This window comes from Bos javanicus, chromosome 26 (assembly GCF_032452875.1).
Source record: "Bos javanicus breed banteng chromosome 26, ARS-OSU_banteng_1.0, whole genome shotgun sequence".
Taxonomy (NCBI): Eukaryota; Metazoa; Chordata; class Mammalia; order Artiodactyla; family Bovidae; genus Bos; species Bos javanicus.
In genome coordinates, this window is record NC_083893.1 from 23,574,464 (window position 1) to 23,588,772 (window position 14,309).

At 46.6% G+C, this 14,309-nt stretch overlaps 2 protein-coding genes across 11 annotated transcripts in view; one reads left to right on the forward strand and one right to left on the reverse strand.

Annotated features, from left to right (window-relative positions):
- CNNM2 (cyclin and CBS domain divalent metal cation transport mediator 2) overlaps positions 1-8,239 on the forward strand; it is a 185,179-nt gene extending 176,940 nt beyond the window's left edge. For both annotated transcript variants that reach the window (XM_061403312.1, XM_061403313.1), the window contains one exon: positions 286-8,239. In XM_061403312.1, the coding sequence (XP_061259296.1) occupies positions 286-495 (210 nt within the window). In that variant the 3' untranslated portion in view covers positions 496-8,239. The remainder of the gene's footprint in view (positions 1-285) is intronic.
- A 3,291-nt stretch (positions 8,240-11,530) lies between these two features.
- NT5C2 (5'-nucleotidase, cytosolic II) overlaps positions 11,531-14,309 on the reverse strand; it is a 149,336-nt gene continuing 146,557 nt past the window's right edge. For all 9 annotated transcript variants that reach the window (XM_061403319.1, XM_061403318.1, XM_061403316.1 and 6 more), the window contains 4 exons: positions 14,015-14,066; positions 13,838-13,898; positions 13,511-13,687; positions 11,531-13,003 (listed from right to left, as the gene is read on the reverse strand). In XM_061403319.1, coding sequence (XP_061259303.1) covers positions 12,770-13,003; positions 13,511-13,687; positions 13,838-13,898; positions 14,015-14,066 — 524 coding nt within the window. In that variant the 3' untranslated portion in view covers positions 11,531-12,769. The remainder of the gene's footprint in view (positions 13,004-13,510; positions 13,688-13,837; positions 13,899-14,014; positions 14,067-14,309) is intronic.

Sequence of the window (14,309 nt, forward strand, 5' to 3'; positions counted from 1 at the left end):
GCTTTGAGGGGACGAGCCAGCTCTAGCTGATGGAAGCCTATCTCCATTTTCTAGTCTGGGTGGAATTTTGAGACAGACTTTGGATATAGCTTATGCCAGTATAAACTGACCTGTTCGTAGAGTCAACGTGAACTGTACAAAGTGACTGAAGGATGGTTTTCACCTAGGGCAGCTACTTGGGGCCCTTCAGGGGATATAAGGTATAATAAATATAATGCCATGTGGAGAAAAGATAGCCTAAAAATATTATCTTGGTTTGTTTTCTGTACCATCTCCTGGCCCCAGATCTCAAGACAGCAATACCAAAATGCCTTGATGGCATCCCGGATGGACAAGACTCCTCAGTCTTCAGACAGTGAAAACACTAAAATTGAATTGACTCTTACGGAGCTGCACGATGGGTTGCCGGATGAGACGGCCAACCTGCTCAACGAACAGAACTGTGTGACACACACCAAGGCCAACCACAGCCTGCACAGCGAAGGCGCCATCTAGGGCGCCCGGCCCCACACCAGGCCGCCGGCCTCCCGCCGTCCGACCGTGAATCCCACTAGTGTGAGCTTGTGTGCCATGCTGCATCCTGCAACGTCCTGACACCAAAGACTCTGTCCCCTTCCTGGAAGCAGCAGAGGAGGCCGGGGAGGGCAGGCATGGAAACCGGAGACAGGAAGTCGACAGCCAGGGCGTGGCATTTCGAGATTATGGAGATGAACTTCTTCCGCCCAAATAGAATCATGTTTATTTTTTCAGCTGTACCTTTTATCATTATTCACTCTCCTCCTCCCTCGATTTGCATGAAGTTGAAAATTGTCGCGATTTATTTTTTTCCGAGAGATCATGTTTTTAAAAAGTGTCTTTTGCAGAGTTGTAAGTTGTTCTGTCTGAACTCTGCTATGACCCCATGATGTGACCGTTAGAGGATGGACTTGTCCCTCCAGTGGCCTCCCTTGGGCCCTCCCTCCCCACCGCCCCAGGGAGGGGCACCCTTCCTCTGTGCCCCAGTGGGTGTCGCTGTCAAACCTGAAGGATGAATGACACAGACCTGCGAAGGCTGTCAGCCCTGCGGTGGAGCCTGAACAGGGACCCGCAGTTGCTTCTCTGAGCTCAGTGTTGTTTTAAGTTAATGTTTAACCGTGTCCCTTCCCCTCAGAAAGGTTTAACATTTGCTTGGAATGTGATTTTGCTCCCACTCTAAGGAATTTTTTTTATCACCAAAATGAATGTTAATGAATTTTAAACTGATGGTTTATCTTTGCAAGAGGCCAGGGTGGATCCCCCCAACATTCCCCCAGCCTGGGACCTCTGGCTCAGCCAAGCCTCTTCCCCGTCTGAACCTCCAGAGCGCCGTCATCCCACCCCACCCCCGGCCTTGCTCTTGTTAACCCAAGATGCTGCTACACAGATGCCAAATGGAAATCTTCCACAGGGCCCTCAAGTAAACTCGAGGTGTGTCGTCCACGCTCCTGCCCTTCCTGCTGGGTCGGTATGTGGTTGTTAGAAAAGCAGTCAGACCTTCCAGCTGTGCTCTGTGCCCCGCCGAGAAGGCGCGTCCAGACCCATGTGTCTCACGGAGGGAACTCTGGGGACTGCCAGCCCCTGCCCCCCCGTCCAGGGAGCCAACTGTCCCTCTTCCCCTCAGCCCTGGGCCCACGGGGCCCAGCAGGGTTGGGCTCTGTGCCTCTGCCTCGGACTCGGCCCATGCCAGAGAGGCTGCCTGTAACAGCCAGGGTCAGTTTGGCCCCAAACAGGGATTCAGAAACCAAATGTGTGTCATGGCCATTTCATGTGTGTCTCTGTCTTATTTTAATACCAGATTCATCACGTGTAGTGAGATTAATGTCAGGAGGTATTTCTTGAATGACTGAATTCTTAACTCTTAGCTGTGTTTTAAGTGTTAACCCAAGGGATATGTGCATTTTGGGGGCAACATTCATACACTGAAGTGACTTCCTACTGACCACAGTTTTTAAGGTAGACCCGTCAGTCCACGCTGTGTCCAGTCTCTAGGCAAGAAGATAGCGTTTTCTGCATTGGGTCTTACTGCACGAAGGGAAGCCCTGGGGCTAAGCAGCAGTTTCTTCTCCTTCCTCCAGGTAGGACTGTGCACCCCAGGCTGGGTGCTGGTGGGTGGGAGCTGTGGTCGGGGAAGAACCAGAAACACGCTGGGCTTGCCTCCCAGGGAGCAGCTCGGCGGCTCCAGTGTCGTATGTGTGCCCGGCACATGGCTTCCCCTGGTGCGTCGGTCCTGGAGCATCTTCCCAGAAGGTGCCATGTCCCTTGGTGAGGGAAGTACTGCCTCACTTGGTAGAAGTCACTGGGGTGCCCCTTTAGGGGCTGAGTGGCCTGTTGCCAGCACCCAAGATACCACCAATGGGATGGCACTGCCGCCGTCAGGCTCGACATAAAGTTTAAAGGTCTTGCTTTCTTAAGATGCGTTGAGCTGAGCACACTGCCAGCATGATGTGACTTGGAAACTGGGATTGTCTGTGTAGGGGGGCGTGCAGGAATGAGAGTTCCCTGTAATAAGGGAAACTTGGGCCTTGCTGGGGAAGGTTTCTGAGCCAGCCCCCGGTCCACACTCTGGGCCAGGACAGTACTTGCCGTCCCTGGTGGAGCCAGGCTGCCAAGCCGTGGTACCTCTGGCCTCCAGGATCTCCGCCTGTCAGCTTCCCCTGGCCGATCTGCTCCGACCTGCCTCCCCACACAGTGCATCTCCAGCATGTCGCCACTGGAAGCAGCCTCTGGAACCACTGTTAGCGTGCTGGATCTTCTGGGGTCCACCTGCTTCTCTGAGAATCGTAAAGCCCTGCTGAGAGGATTCCAGCTGCTGGCTCCTTGGCTTCAGGGAGAAATGGATAACTTTTCCACATTGCTATACCTGCTCAGTGTGGCTCTGTGAAAAGTCCTCTCTAAAGGAGCTGGTGGCAAGAGGGCTTTGCCGTGGGGCTCCTGGAGGATGAAATTTTAGTCTCCCAAGTTCGTATTTATTTTCTATAAACTACTCTTTACCTTTGATTTTTCACACTGTTTTATAGCAACAGGGAATCCCAAGTAGGTCGTCTGGTCCCTGAAGGAATGAAAGCTAACATTTGGCAACAGTTACATCTCCTTTGAGGAAAGCTTAGGACCCTTCAGATGTAACACTCAACATCTGAGAGAGAGATATCTCTTCCAGGTCCCACTTTCCTTCTGGAAACTAACTTCAGGCTGTGGAAGGAGAGATGCTGCTTCTGTGAGGCAGGCGAGCAGGAGAATGACTTGGGCTTAGAAGGTCTGTGCAATTTGTGTCTGTAAAGTAAACGGGAGCAGGGCAGAGAAAGATCTCAGATGGTTGAGATCTTGATGTGTGGTGGCTAGTCCTTAGCACCACCGGTGGATCGTCCTCTCCTTGGGCTGCTGGGTTTGTAAGCGTGGGTGAGGAAGTGGGTCAAGGAGCAGACACAGGCCCCGGGGTTCCGAAGCGTGTGGGAGCCCTACCATCCGGCCCAGGGCCTCGCTGTCCTCTTCAGGGTCCTCGGGGCCCCTGCTGCGAGCCCTGGCTCTGAGGGACCAGACAGGGCCACCTGCTCCTGAGCAGCCATTCTGGCATCCCGAATGTTCCTCCTGGAACTAGATTCTGGTATCCAGGTGTTTCCAGGACAATCTGCTTTTTCTTCATAAATGAGACTTCCTAGTGCTTTAGAGGTTCCCTCTCTTAATTCTCTGTTCATCCAAAATCAAGTGTTTAAACTTTTAGGAAAACAGAACCTTAAGATTTGTGCATGGAAATTGGGATGTTAGTCAACTTACAGTTAGCTTAAGCCTTGGTTCTTACATAATTTGAATTTGAAAGGGCACCCTGTGTAACTTTCCTCCCCTCCCTCACCTCACCTCACTTCTGGAAGAGAGCTCAGTGCCCATGCTGACAGGACTGTCTTCCCTCCGTGGGAAGAATAGGGCATCTTGCCATTTCCTAATAATATTTCAAGGAACTTTTGTGCACGTGTTGAATGTAAAACTTCACACTATTATGGAACATTAACTGTGAATATATTGACCTGTGCTGTCCCCGGTACCATACAGTTAAAGGACCAGCTTTTCCATGTCTTGGAAAACAGTGCTAGATACAAGAAGTGCATTTCCCTTAGGAAATGAAGCAACAGGAATTTGGGCTAAGCAGGGGCCATGAACTTCTGTCCTCAGATTACCTCAAGTCGAGGAGCAGACCTAAGTAGGCCCTGGCCCACTGAGCCTGTGTCATGGCTGGTCAGAAACAAAACCCAACCCTGTCACCTTCTGAAAACCAGCCAGGGATCTGACCACTTTCTCCTTTCCTGGGCCAGGAGACCAGTATCCCTCCAGTGTTCGCCAGGGCCCAGTCCAGGTAGAGGACTCACCTGGGCTGGCACAGGAAGGTGCTCACCTTGTTCCCTGGATTCTAAGCAGGAGGCCACCAGGGAGGATTGGCCTGGGGCATGTCACATGACACAAGCTCCGTGTTGGCACGAGGGCGGGATACAACGCCCCTCTCCACTTTTATCCTGGAGATGGTTTTTCTTGCAGAGTGGTGGGGACTGCCAGACTGAGCTGGGCAGTTCAGGGCATGGAGCTTTCTGAAGTGCCACTGCGCACTTTCTTACTTGAGGACATGGGCTCTGGTCCCAGGTCAGGTGTGGTTCTGTTATGGCCTCCAGACTAGTGGTGCTTCAGGCTAGCAAGGGCATCTTGGAGGGTTGGCAGGTTAATGCAGAATTAGAGGGGATTTAAGGAGTTCAATATGAAAGTGATTTGGGAATTCAGAAACTTTTCCCATGTAAATGTTATCAGTGAGGAACCTACTCAGTGGATTTTTATACCTCAGGGCCATTTGCAGATTTTTATCTTTCAACATTTCTTTTGTATTTGAGTGGGCTGTTAGAAGAGATGAGTTTGGGGAATGTTGTTCATTTGCTGTTCGTTGCCTCTGTTTTTGGATGTGCAAGGCACCCAAGCCAAGCTTGCTCAAGGCTGTGATGGTGGGCCTTCCACCTCCACCACGTGCGGGCATCCTTCCTACAGGGAGCGCTTATGAGCTGGCTTTCCTCCTGCCCTGTCTGGAGATGCCAGGAGTCCGTGGTCAGCCCTGAGAACAGGAGGGAAGAGGGCAGTTCACAGCAGCTGCAGCACCTGAGGCAGCTTTCCATCCCACCATCTTGGGCTGGGAACCTTCTTTGCGGACTTCTGTGGTTGACTTGGCTCAAGTGAGCTTTCTCTCTGTATATGCTAGAGCCACTGACATCATCTCAGAGGAATTGTTTTAAATATCGGGCTGTACTTGAAGCAACATGGAAACAAAAGGTTCCAAGTGGCAGGAGAGTAAAGTTCTAGGAGTTTGCATGCCAAGGTTTATATGTACACACATCCAACACGCACTGTAAAACTTGAGTGAGTACTCATTTTCAAGTTTGAATACCCACTGGGTATCAGACATGAACGACTTGGAAGAATGACTGAGAGTACTGTCTTCATTGGCAGCGTATCTTCTGGCATTTGCCCACATCTGACCAACAAGGATTCCTTTGAGAAGTGGGCCCAGATTCCTCTTCAGACTTACCCTGGAGAGAACTGTCAAGTGTGGACCTGGAGGGCCTTGGGTGCCTGCCCTTAAGTTGGAGGCCCAGGCCCCTTGGGTGTAAACAGCTGGTTGCAGGCTCACAGAGCAGAAGGGAGAGGGAGAAAAAAGGAAGGCCTCAGGCCTCTCATTGCCCAGAGCCCAGCCTCACTCCTGATTCATTACTCCCCGTGTCTAAAGTCTACTGTGAAGGTGGAGTGTGTCAGTCCATTGACTTTTCATTTCCAGAGTCCTTTAAGTCCACAAATGTATATGCTTTATTTTATATTATTATTTATTATGTACATACGCCTCTACTGTTAGTGCATCGTCTGTGACTAAGATGAGATCTGTTCCCGAGCCCCTCATCCATGGAGCCTAGGCTTCTGTTGTCTTTCAGAGTGGATGAGAAGGAGCAGTTTTGTTTATTTTCGTCTTAAACAGGTTGCTGCTCTTACGTTGGTCCTAGTGTGCCAGGCCCTTTACTGGACCCGCCTCTGTTCCTGACAGCAAGTGTTTTGAGATGAGGATGGAGGCAGGTCTCCTACTTCATGGCAGGGCCTCTTCAGGGACCTCCGTGAAATACTTTAGAGGTGGTTTCATGGTGACTGGGTCTGCTCTCTAGGCAGTGGTACAGCATGGCTTTGAGGCCAGGGCCTCCACTCCCACAATCCGAAGCCAGGTTGGTGGCCTGGCCCCACAACAGGGATGGTCTCCAGTTCCCACCTTGGGTCACAGGGTCCATCTCTGTGCACCAGGGAAGCTGCCTACCCACCTGGGCTTCTGAGACGCCTTTTGGTTTTGAGGTCCGATGCCAGCACTGCCTTGGCGCCTCACAGAAGACCTGCTTTGAGTCTGATTTCCACCCTCCTTAGTCTTAACTCACTGTATCATAGTGTACATTTCATGCTTTGCGCAGCGAAGTTTTCTGAACACAGTTATCTAGAGCTGTGTCCATAAACCTAAATAAGCACAAACGACATGTATAGGTTTCATGAGCTGATTGTCATAATGAATGCATTTTATAATTCAAACGATGTTGTAGATTTACAATCTATTTATTTTGTATCAATTTATTTGTAAATTTTGTGATTGTTTTAAAAGGTTTTTGTTCATTTCTATTATTCTATTTAGATAAATGATGATTTCTGTTCACCCTTCTAGCGAATGTGTCTTCCCTCTCCCCCCTATCACCTCTGCCAACACAGGCCTCGTCCCCTGCTTAGTGGGAAAGCTGGGATTGATTGTCACCAAGGCAACACAGCGGGGCATTTCCTTTGGATGTGCACTACCAAGTCTTACATTAAAAGAGAAGCAGGTGCTAGAACTTGAGCCTCCAACTTCCAGCCTCGTACTCCAACTTCCAGCCAACAGCAGGGCTGTCTTCTCTTTTTCAAGGATCATAATCTCTTCCCCATCAGTTCATTTTAGATAAAGATGCTGGGGGTACCCATTGAAACTGCCCCAGACATTTGCAGCTCCATCACTAAAAACACATTTCAGCTGGCAAATGCCTTGACTGTTTTTTCCCTAGGCAAGCCCAGAGGCCTCATTCAAGCCTCTCAGTTGGCTCTTAAAGATGAAAATGGCTCTGCAGATCTTTCTCTGTGATGGGAAGCCTAATACAATGGTTGCAAGAGGCACAGATGGTCTACCAAGTTAAAATCAAGGGCATGAGTGTGGTGAGTCATGGTCGGATGCCCTTCAGGATTCTGTGGGCCTGCCTGATTCCTGTGTGAGCCCCATCCTCTCCCACTGCCACTTCTATTCCAGGCTTCTGCTCCTCCTTACCCTCCTCACTCACATGACCAGATCCTGAAGATCTTCCAGTCGAGGTTCACAGCCCCTCTGTGATCTATTCCTAGACCACATCCTCTTGGATTCCTTTTTACCTCCCCTCTGTCTCAGCTCTGCATTCTTCTGAGAATTGAGCTTCTTAATGACTAGTCCCTTGTTTTTCCTACCATGTTGTTTTAACCGTGATGTTCTTGATCTATTTTACTTACACTAGTCCTGTGGATTGGAGACATTTTAGTGAAGAACTGCTGACAAAGCTGGCTAAGACACCACCTGACCTAACCACCTCTCCCACCTCCCCAGTCATCACCCCCAATTTCTTGAAAGTGGAAAAAGGTAGAGCTACATCCCAGTTAAGTGCTATCTTCTTGGGAGCCTGTTTGCTCTTAGAAGAGCAGAAAGCAGGGCCAGGGAAGGAATTCTCTCTAGCATGTCTGCTCCCAGTTCACTCCTTTGCTTAGTTTTTCCTGCTTTACTCACTTTGCCTAGGTGAGTCCTGAGCTCAAATCAGGAAATCCTCAAAATGTGATTTTTCCTCCAGTGAAGATGAGGTTTGCCTAAGCCTTCCCTCTGCATCCATGGGGTTGCCTGCACGTTGGTTCATTCCCGAGCTGTATCATGATAAAAACTCTGGGGTTTTTATTTCATCTCATGCATCATGCTCCCCAGTGCCTCTTGTTAACCCAGCACTTCTGAAGACAAAGATAGTGATCAGATGGTCTTGTAGAGAAAGTGACCAGTACAAATGACCTTTTTGTAGCCTGGAGTTGATTTCTGGAAACACACTTTTTGAAGGTAATTTAATAGATAATTCCTTATTAAAGCCAAAATGTTTCATTATATGAGATGGCTAATAAATGTTTGGCTTCTTTGTATGATTGTTTTATCATTTTCCCTCCAAGATCCTCACATCTCTGCTCTTTCAAAAAGTCCCAGAACAAAGCCGTGGTTATAGTGCCTCTCTGTGAAATTCTGGTGGCAGGACATCTCCCCTAGGGGATGACTGTGAGGCCTAAAGATGCAGGGGGATTTGGGTACCAGAATTCTTTGTCAGAGTGCTTTTCCTGCTAGGATATGAGTGACTATGAAGCCCTCAAACAGTAGGCTTACACATGGCAGGAATTTTAGGTGAAGCCAGCTTCCCTGCGACAACTCTGCTACATCACTGACCTGAGGGCAGTGGGTCCAAAAACAAAGTTACTTGCTTCAAAATTCCCACATCCACAAGCTAAACATTATCTTTGGTGCAAACCCTCTGGCAAACACTGAACACTTAATATTTTTCAGTGCTGGGAAGGTGTGCATGACAAATCCTCTTTCCAGTTATCTCAGGAACTTGTGAGCCTTGGAAGGACTAATACTGTCCTTCATGTGAAGACCGTGTGATGAGGTTTCCATTGGCCTAGACTCTTCAGCCTCATCTATAGCCCCGGCCAAACACAGCTTTGGGAAGAGCACAGTGGGAGACCAGAGCATTTCGGTGAATATATATGTGCCTAATTTGATTCATGAACCAATCTGTCTCATCCATAAAGTGGAGCAAAGGTATTTTATGGGCAGTGACCAGACCAAAAATTTCTGTCATTTTAAATTAGAAAATAGAATTACATTTATAGTTAAGAGTTGATGAGCTTGAGAGGACGTGTTCTGTGCTCACTTGGGAGTACTTTTTGGGGTTAAAGCTCTTTAAAGGCACTTAAACTATTGTTTATATTTTAATTTTTATCTACCTTTATGGGAACAAGTCAGATAGTTGTGGCCTTGGGAGGAAGACATGATGTCTGAGGGCAGGGGAGAAATGCTTGAAATTGCCAGGCTAAACAGAAAACCAGCCTTGTTCGTTCTGCAAGTGAACGCTCTCCGTAGATGACTCGCTCTCTGCGGTGCCTCCACGCTCAGCAGTGAGAACACCGTGTACTGCTCTCCTGCTCCGGGAGGCGTGGGCTGGGACTGTGTGGGTTCCGGGAAGTCAGCTGGCTGCTGTGCCATGTGCATGTCCTCCCTGGGGGCCGTGCACCGAGTCTTTTTTCAAGGCTTCTCAGGTAGCCCCATGGTTGAGGTTTCATTTTCAGGGCCTCCCAAAGCTGTGTATCATTTGAAATTGTTCCATTTGAGGAAAAACTTTAAGAATAGCTTTATGCTCTAGTCACCAAGAAAGAATGTCATGAGAAACCTAAGTGTTGAGACATAAGCTACTGAACTGAGGAGTCGGGATTAAGTGTATGGCAATAGTTAGATCATAGTTATCATTTTTCCCACCATCAAAGAAAGGTTAAATAGTTTCCATAACGTGGAATGTGGACAAGGCTCCTACCCTTAATGTAGACTTAGATATGCCGTTGTTTGTCTCAGGCTATTTGTGGTGAATAAGTGGAGTATTTTTAAATGCTGTGGCAGCCTTGGAAAAATTGCAGGGCTTTAAAGTTGCTGACAAAATATTTCTTAAACAAATAAATCTGATTTAGGAATATCTAAACATGGAGAAAGTACTTTTAAATCTGACATGTCACTGCAAGTGGCTTTTTAAAGTGGTTGCTTAAAAACAACACTAACATGTCAAAAGGATTTGTAGCTCTTAGTTGTTCTGTTAAGACCTGCTTTTCCTAAAAGCACCTTAGAAAGGTTATTTTAGGTCTCAAAGGATCTTATGGTAGAAAACTTAATGTCTGAACAGAACACTAAACTTTTTGGCTCTAAGTAACTTCTCTAAAGTACACCATTTGAGTTTTGCCTGACCACCTCTGTGGAGATGTGCGTGCAGGTGCGTCCTTCTGCAGAGGCTGGGCTGTGTTCTGACCAGCTGCTGGATATGCTGGGGTGCCTAGGGCCTTAAGAGTCTGAAAGTAAGTGGTGTTCACCATATACCCAGGAAAGAAATTCTGAAGAGTTGGCAGAGTTCCTCTCAGCCTAAACACCTTAAGTTTTTTGTTTTTTCTAAAAGAAAATTATAGTTTTATGTTTAACTTCCTTAATTATTAACAGAGAGAAGCTCATGTTTTAACAAGTCCAGTTACAGCTACTCTGAGTAGCCAGCTGCCCGTGGGCCACTTACTCACCAGCACTCCCCCAGTAGGAATGAATAATATGCAGAGAGACAACAGCTCTGCTCTGGGTCTCAGACTCATGGAATCCTGGGTCTTTAAAATATATTTTGGTGGTCCTAAAGCAAGCTGTGACCAATAGTGGAATTCTTATTTCAGGAGTGTGCTTTTTCACTTCTCAGTCTTTGGACCCACTACCAGAGACTCATCTCGCTGAAAAGAAATTCTTAGGTAAGATCTTATGTGAATAAAATGATACAAAATGGGTGGCAGCTTAAAGCAACGTGAGCTTGTTGGTCCTTACTCTAACAGGGAGAATATTTAAAGGTACTAAGTCAGCCAGATACTGTCTAGCTTTGGGATCACTAAAGACATTGTCATATTGAGCAACATCTTCATCTTGAATGAGAATAATTAATATCTGGGGTGACCACATTTGCTACCATTTAAAACAGGAGCAGTATGTAATTGCTATCTGCAATAGCATTTCCAACCTAATACTTTAAAAGCGGCATTCAATTCCTAATAGATAACAGATGTACATGCCTTGATGTGACGATGTAAAGCCATATATATCGAAAATGGTGAAGTAATATGGCCTTGGCTAAGTTACTGAGCTGTGTTCCCCACCTATAAAATGACTTTCGGAAAAAAGCCCCACGTTATAGTCCTGTACCAAAATAGTTTCATTAAAAACTCAGGCCCATTTAAGTGCTATAAATTTGGTCATTAATCATACTAGACTATGTTTCCTTTAAGAGAAAGTCAAATTGATATCACTTAGTCAAACCTACAGAGAAGGCGATGGCACCCCACTCCAGTACTCTTGCCTGGAAAATCCCATGGGCGGAGGAGCCTGGTAGGCTGCAGTCCATGGGGTCTCTAGGAGTCGGACACGACTGAGCGACTTCACTTTCACTTTTCACTTTCATGCATTGGAGAAGGAAATGGCAACCCACTCCAGTGTTCTTGCCTGGAGAATCCCAGGGACGGGGGAGCCTGGTGGGCTGCCGTCTATGGGGTCGCACAGAGTCGGACACGACTGAAGCAACTTAGCAGTCAAACCTAAACCCACCTGAACTAGCAGTCTATAGTTGTGCTAAGGAAGGGCTCAAAGTCAGTATTAGAAATATTATACTTTATTGATTCTAGAGCAGCTAATCTACCATCCCGTGTTGACAAATAACAGTAAGAATGGAAGAAACATATGAAGGTTAAAGTGAGCATCTACACCACTGTGGAAAATGTTGTAACAAGGTTCACTGTTCTGAAGAGGCAGTTGTAATACCTTAAAGTGTACAGTAATGAGCCATTCTTGTTCCAAGCAACAAGAAGTGATTTCACTTGGGAGTCTGAAGTGAATTTATTCACACTGATTGTGCCCTCTGTTTTTGTAAATGGTTCTGACTCACAAAAAAGCCCTCTTCCCACCCTCTAATGCTTGAGTTTAAAAGACAAAGAGGATAGAGAAGGCTGGAATGGGGTGGCATGAGCTACCTGTATGGCCCACATTAATGAATTTTACTCACTTATGGTAAAGAAGGAGGCTCTGTTCTTTTCGGGTGGCTTGCTCCTTTGTCCTCTTTCAGCTAAATTCTTTCCACAGATTTACCTCAGATGGGAAAAAGACCATTTTGGGGGGAAAAAAAAACAATTTTTTTTTTTTTCAATTTTTGCTATCAATCTAAATACTGTTGATGTGGATGAAGACTTTTGCCTCAAAATGCAAGCACTACAGTCCATTCCAGACCAGGCCTACAGCAAGTAGAGAACACTCCTGCAAAGCCACTGACAGCAGCCTTACCAGAGTCATGGAAAACACCTGAAAGCTTGTAAAGAAACCCTGACCTTAACAGAAGACTACATTTGATAATGGAAATAATATATTTCTCCACTGATATACAATACTTATGCAATGCTGAAAAAGATGGGATTTCGGAGTAAGAGCACAATTTGTACCATCACATGTTTGGATCGCATCTTCCCACGGGCGTCCTTGCTCCACTCTGAGACCCTTCGCCACCCTTAGTGTATCTGGATAATACACCACCACACACCGATGAAACAAGACAAGGAAACCGCGTCACAAAGCCACGATGGAGCCAGTCGCATGCAGTTCAGCCCAGCTTTACCCTTACTTTCCTCCAATACAGACTCCAATTTTGAACCGTCTGCAAAGAGTGCAGACACACAGAACTAAAACAAGTATCTCCCTATGATTAGAATATTTTAGCCTTCAGAAACTTTCCAGATGTACCTTTGATGGAGCCCCCCCACCCCCCACTAGGACCCACACAGGGACATCCTTTGCTCCTGTGAGTCCTGCCAGAACTTGTGTAATGAGTGCTCAGCATCTTCCTCCTCACTCCTCCTCTTCTTCCTCCTCATCATCATCTTCGTCATGGCAGTGTGTAATTTCCTGGGGGGCCAGTGGGAAGAGGTTGGGGGGCTTAATCTCACTAATCGACCGTGTCAGTTGGTGCCGCTTGTAGTCGGTATCTTTGAAATCCACTGATGTGCGGTTCCGGGTGGCGAGAGGGGACTCCATCTCATTGATATCTACATGTGTGTGTTCCACTGTTGACTCATGAGGCATCTACAACAAAGCCAGAAGTTCAGAAAGCAGGTGGAATAGACACAGCTGTCTCCCAGGTCCTAAGCCCTCTGCCTGTGTTAGATGGCCGCACAGAAACTCCCAAGCCCTCAGAACTGTGCCCAGATCAGATGCTCTAGTCTAAAACTGGTAAGATGGGAGAGAAATTACTATTTCACAGCTAAAAAGTGTTGAAATCTAGATGAGTATTATTAACAGAATATAGGAATATAAAATTACACGTCTCTCATTTAGTACTAAATAGAGGAAAGCCTTCACCATTCAAACAACTTCTAAATCTAATAGTGTCAAAGTTAAACTCTGTAACATTCTATCTTGATTGATCTTTCTCAGACTCCTTTTTGTGCAACCATGTAGGCTGGCCATGGGCTCTGCACATTAGAAAGAAATGATCTAAACTTTCCTGTGTCATGCAGATAGCTAACTGCAGAACTTGCCTTAACAGGTTATCTTAACTGTAAATAGTGGCCTTGGGCTGTATTAACTCACCAAGACGTGGGCCGCTCTGAAGAGGTAGCTGAATGGGTAGTACAGCAGGTTGATGAAAGATGCTGCGTAGAGATCAGCATAGCGCATCACCTGACTGGCAAAAAGGGTCTGCCGGGAGCCACTGCGGAACAGGCTCCCCATCATCCCGTAGCACATGTCCATGTCGTGAGTTACTTTCTAAAACAGAAAACAAGGTTAACGCTCAGCTCATTCAGCAGACGTTTACTGAACACTGGCTATGTGCCACTGCCTGTATAAAATCAGAAATACAGAAATCACTTCAAGTTTATTGTCCAAATTTTCTCCCAAATCCCATTTGGTGGATACCTTAATACGTCTTTGGATGGAGCTGATATCTGGGCGCTCATTGCTGCTGCTGTCAAGGTGCCTGGAGACAAGAAAAATCCAGTGAAAATCTCTAGAAAGGATGTCTCATATATCTAGGTGACTCCTGAAGAGGTAGATGGTTTTTAGGGAAGAAATTTTTGATACGAGGAAACTTACTTGTAGAGTTCAGCCAAGAAAATATCCAAGCTCTGAAGCTCTTCGAAAAGTGCTAAAGTTTGGAAGAAAAAGGAAAATGTTTTAAGTAAATCAAAAACCATGTAGTTTTTAACTATTACTAAAAACTAAATTAAAAGGTTTCAGATATGGCTGAAGAGTAAAGCTGTAGGTGAATGTATAAAATGACTTGCCTCACCTTCAGGAAAACCCATTATTAACACTGCTTGGAATCTGGCAGCAGATGACACCAGAATTTCCTCTTTAACTGCCCTTCCTCCTCCTCCTCAAAACCACT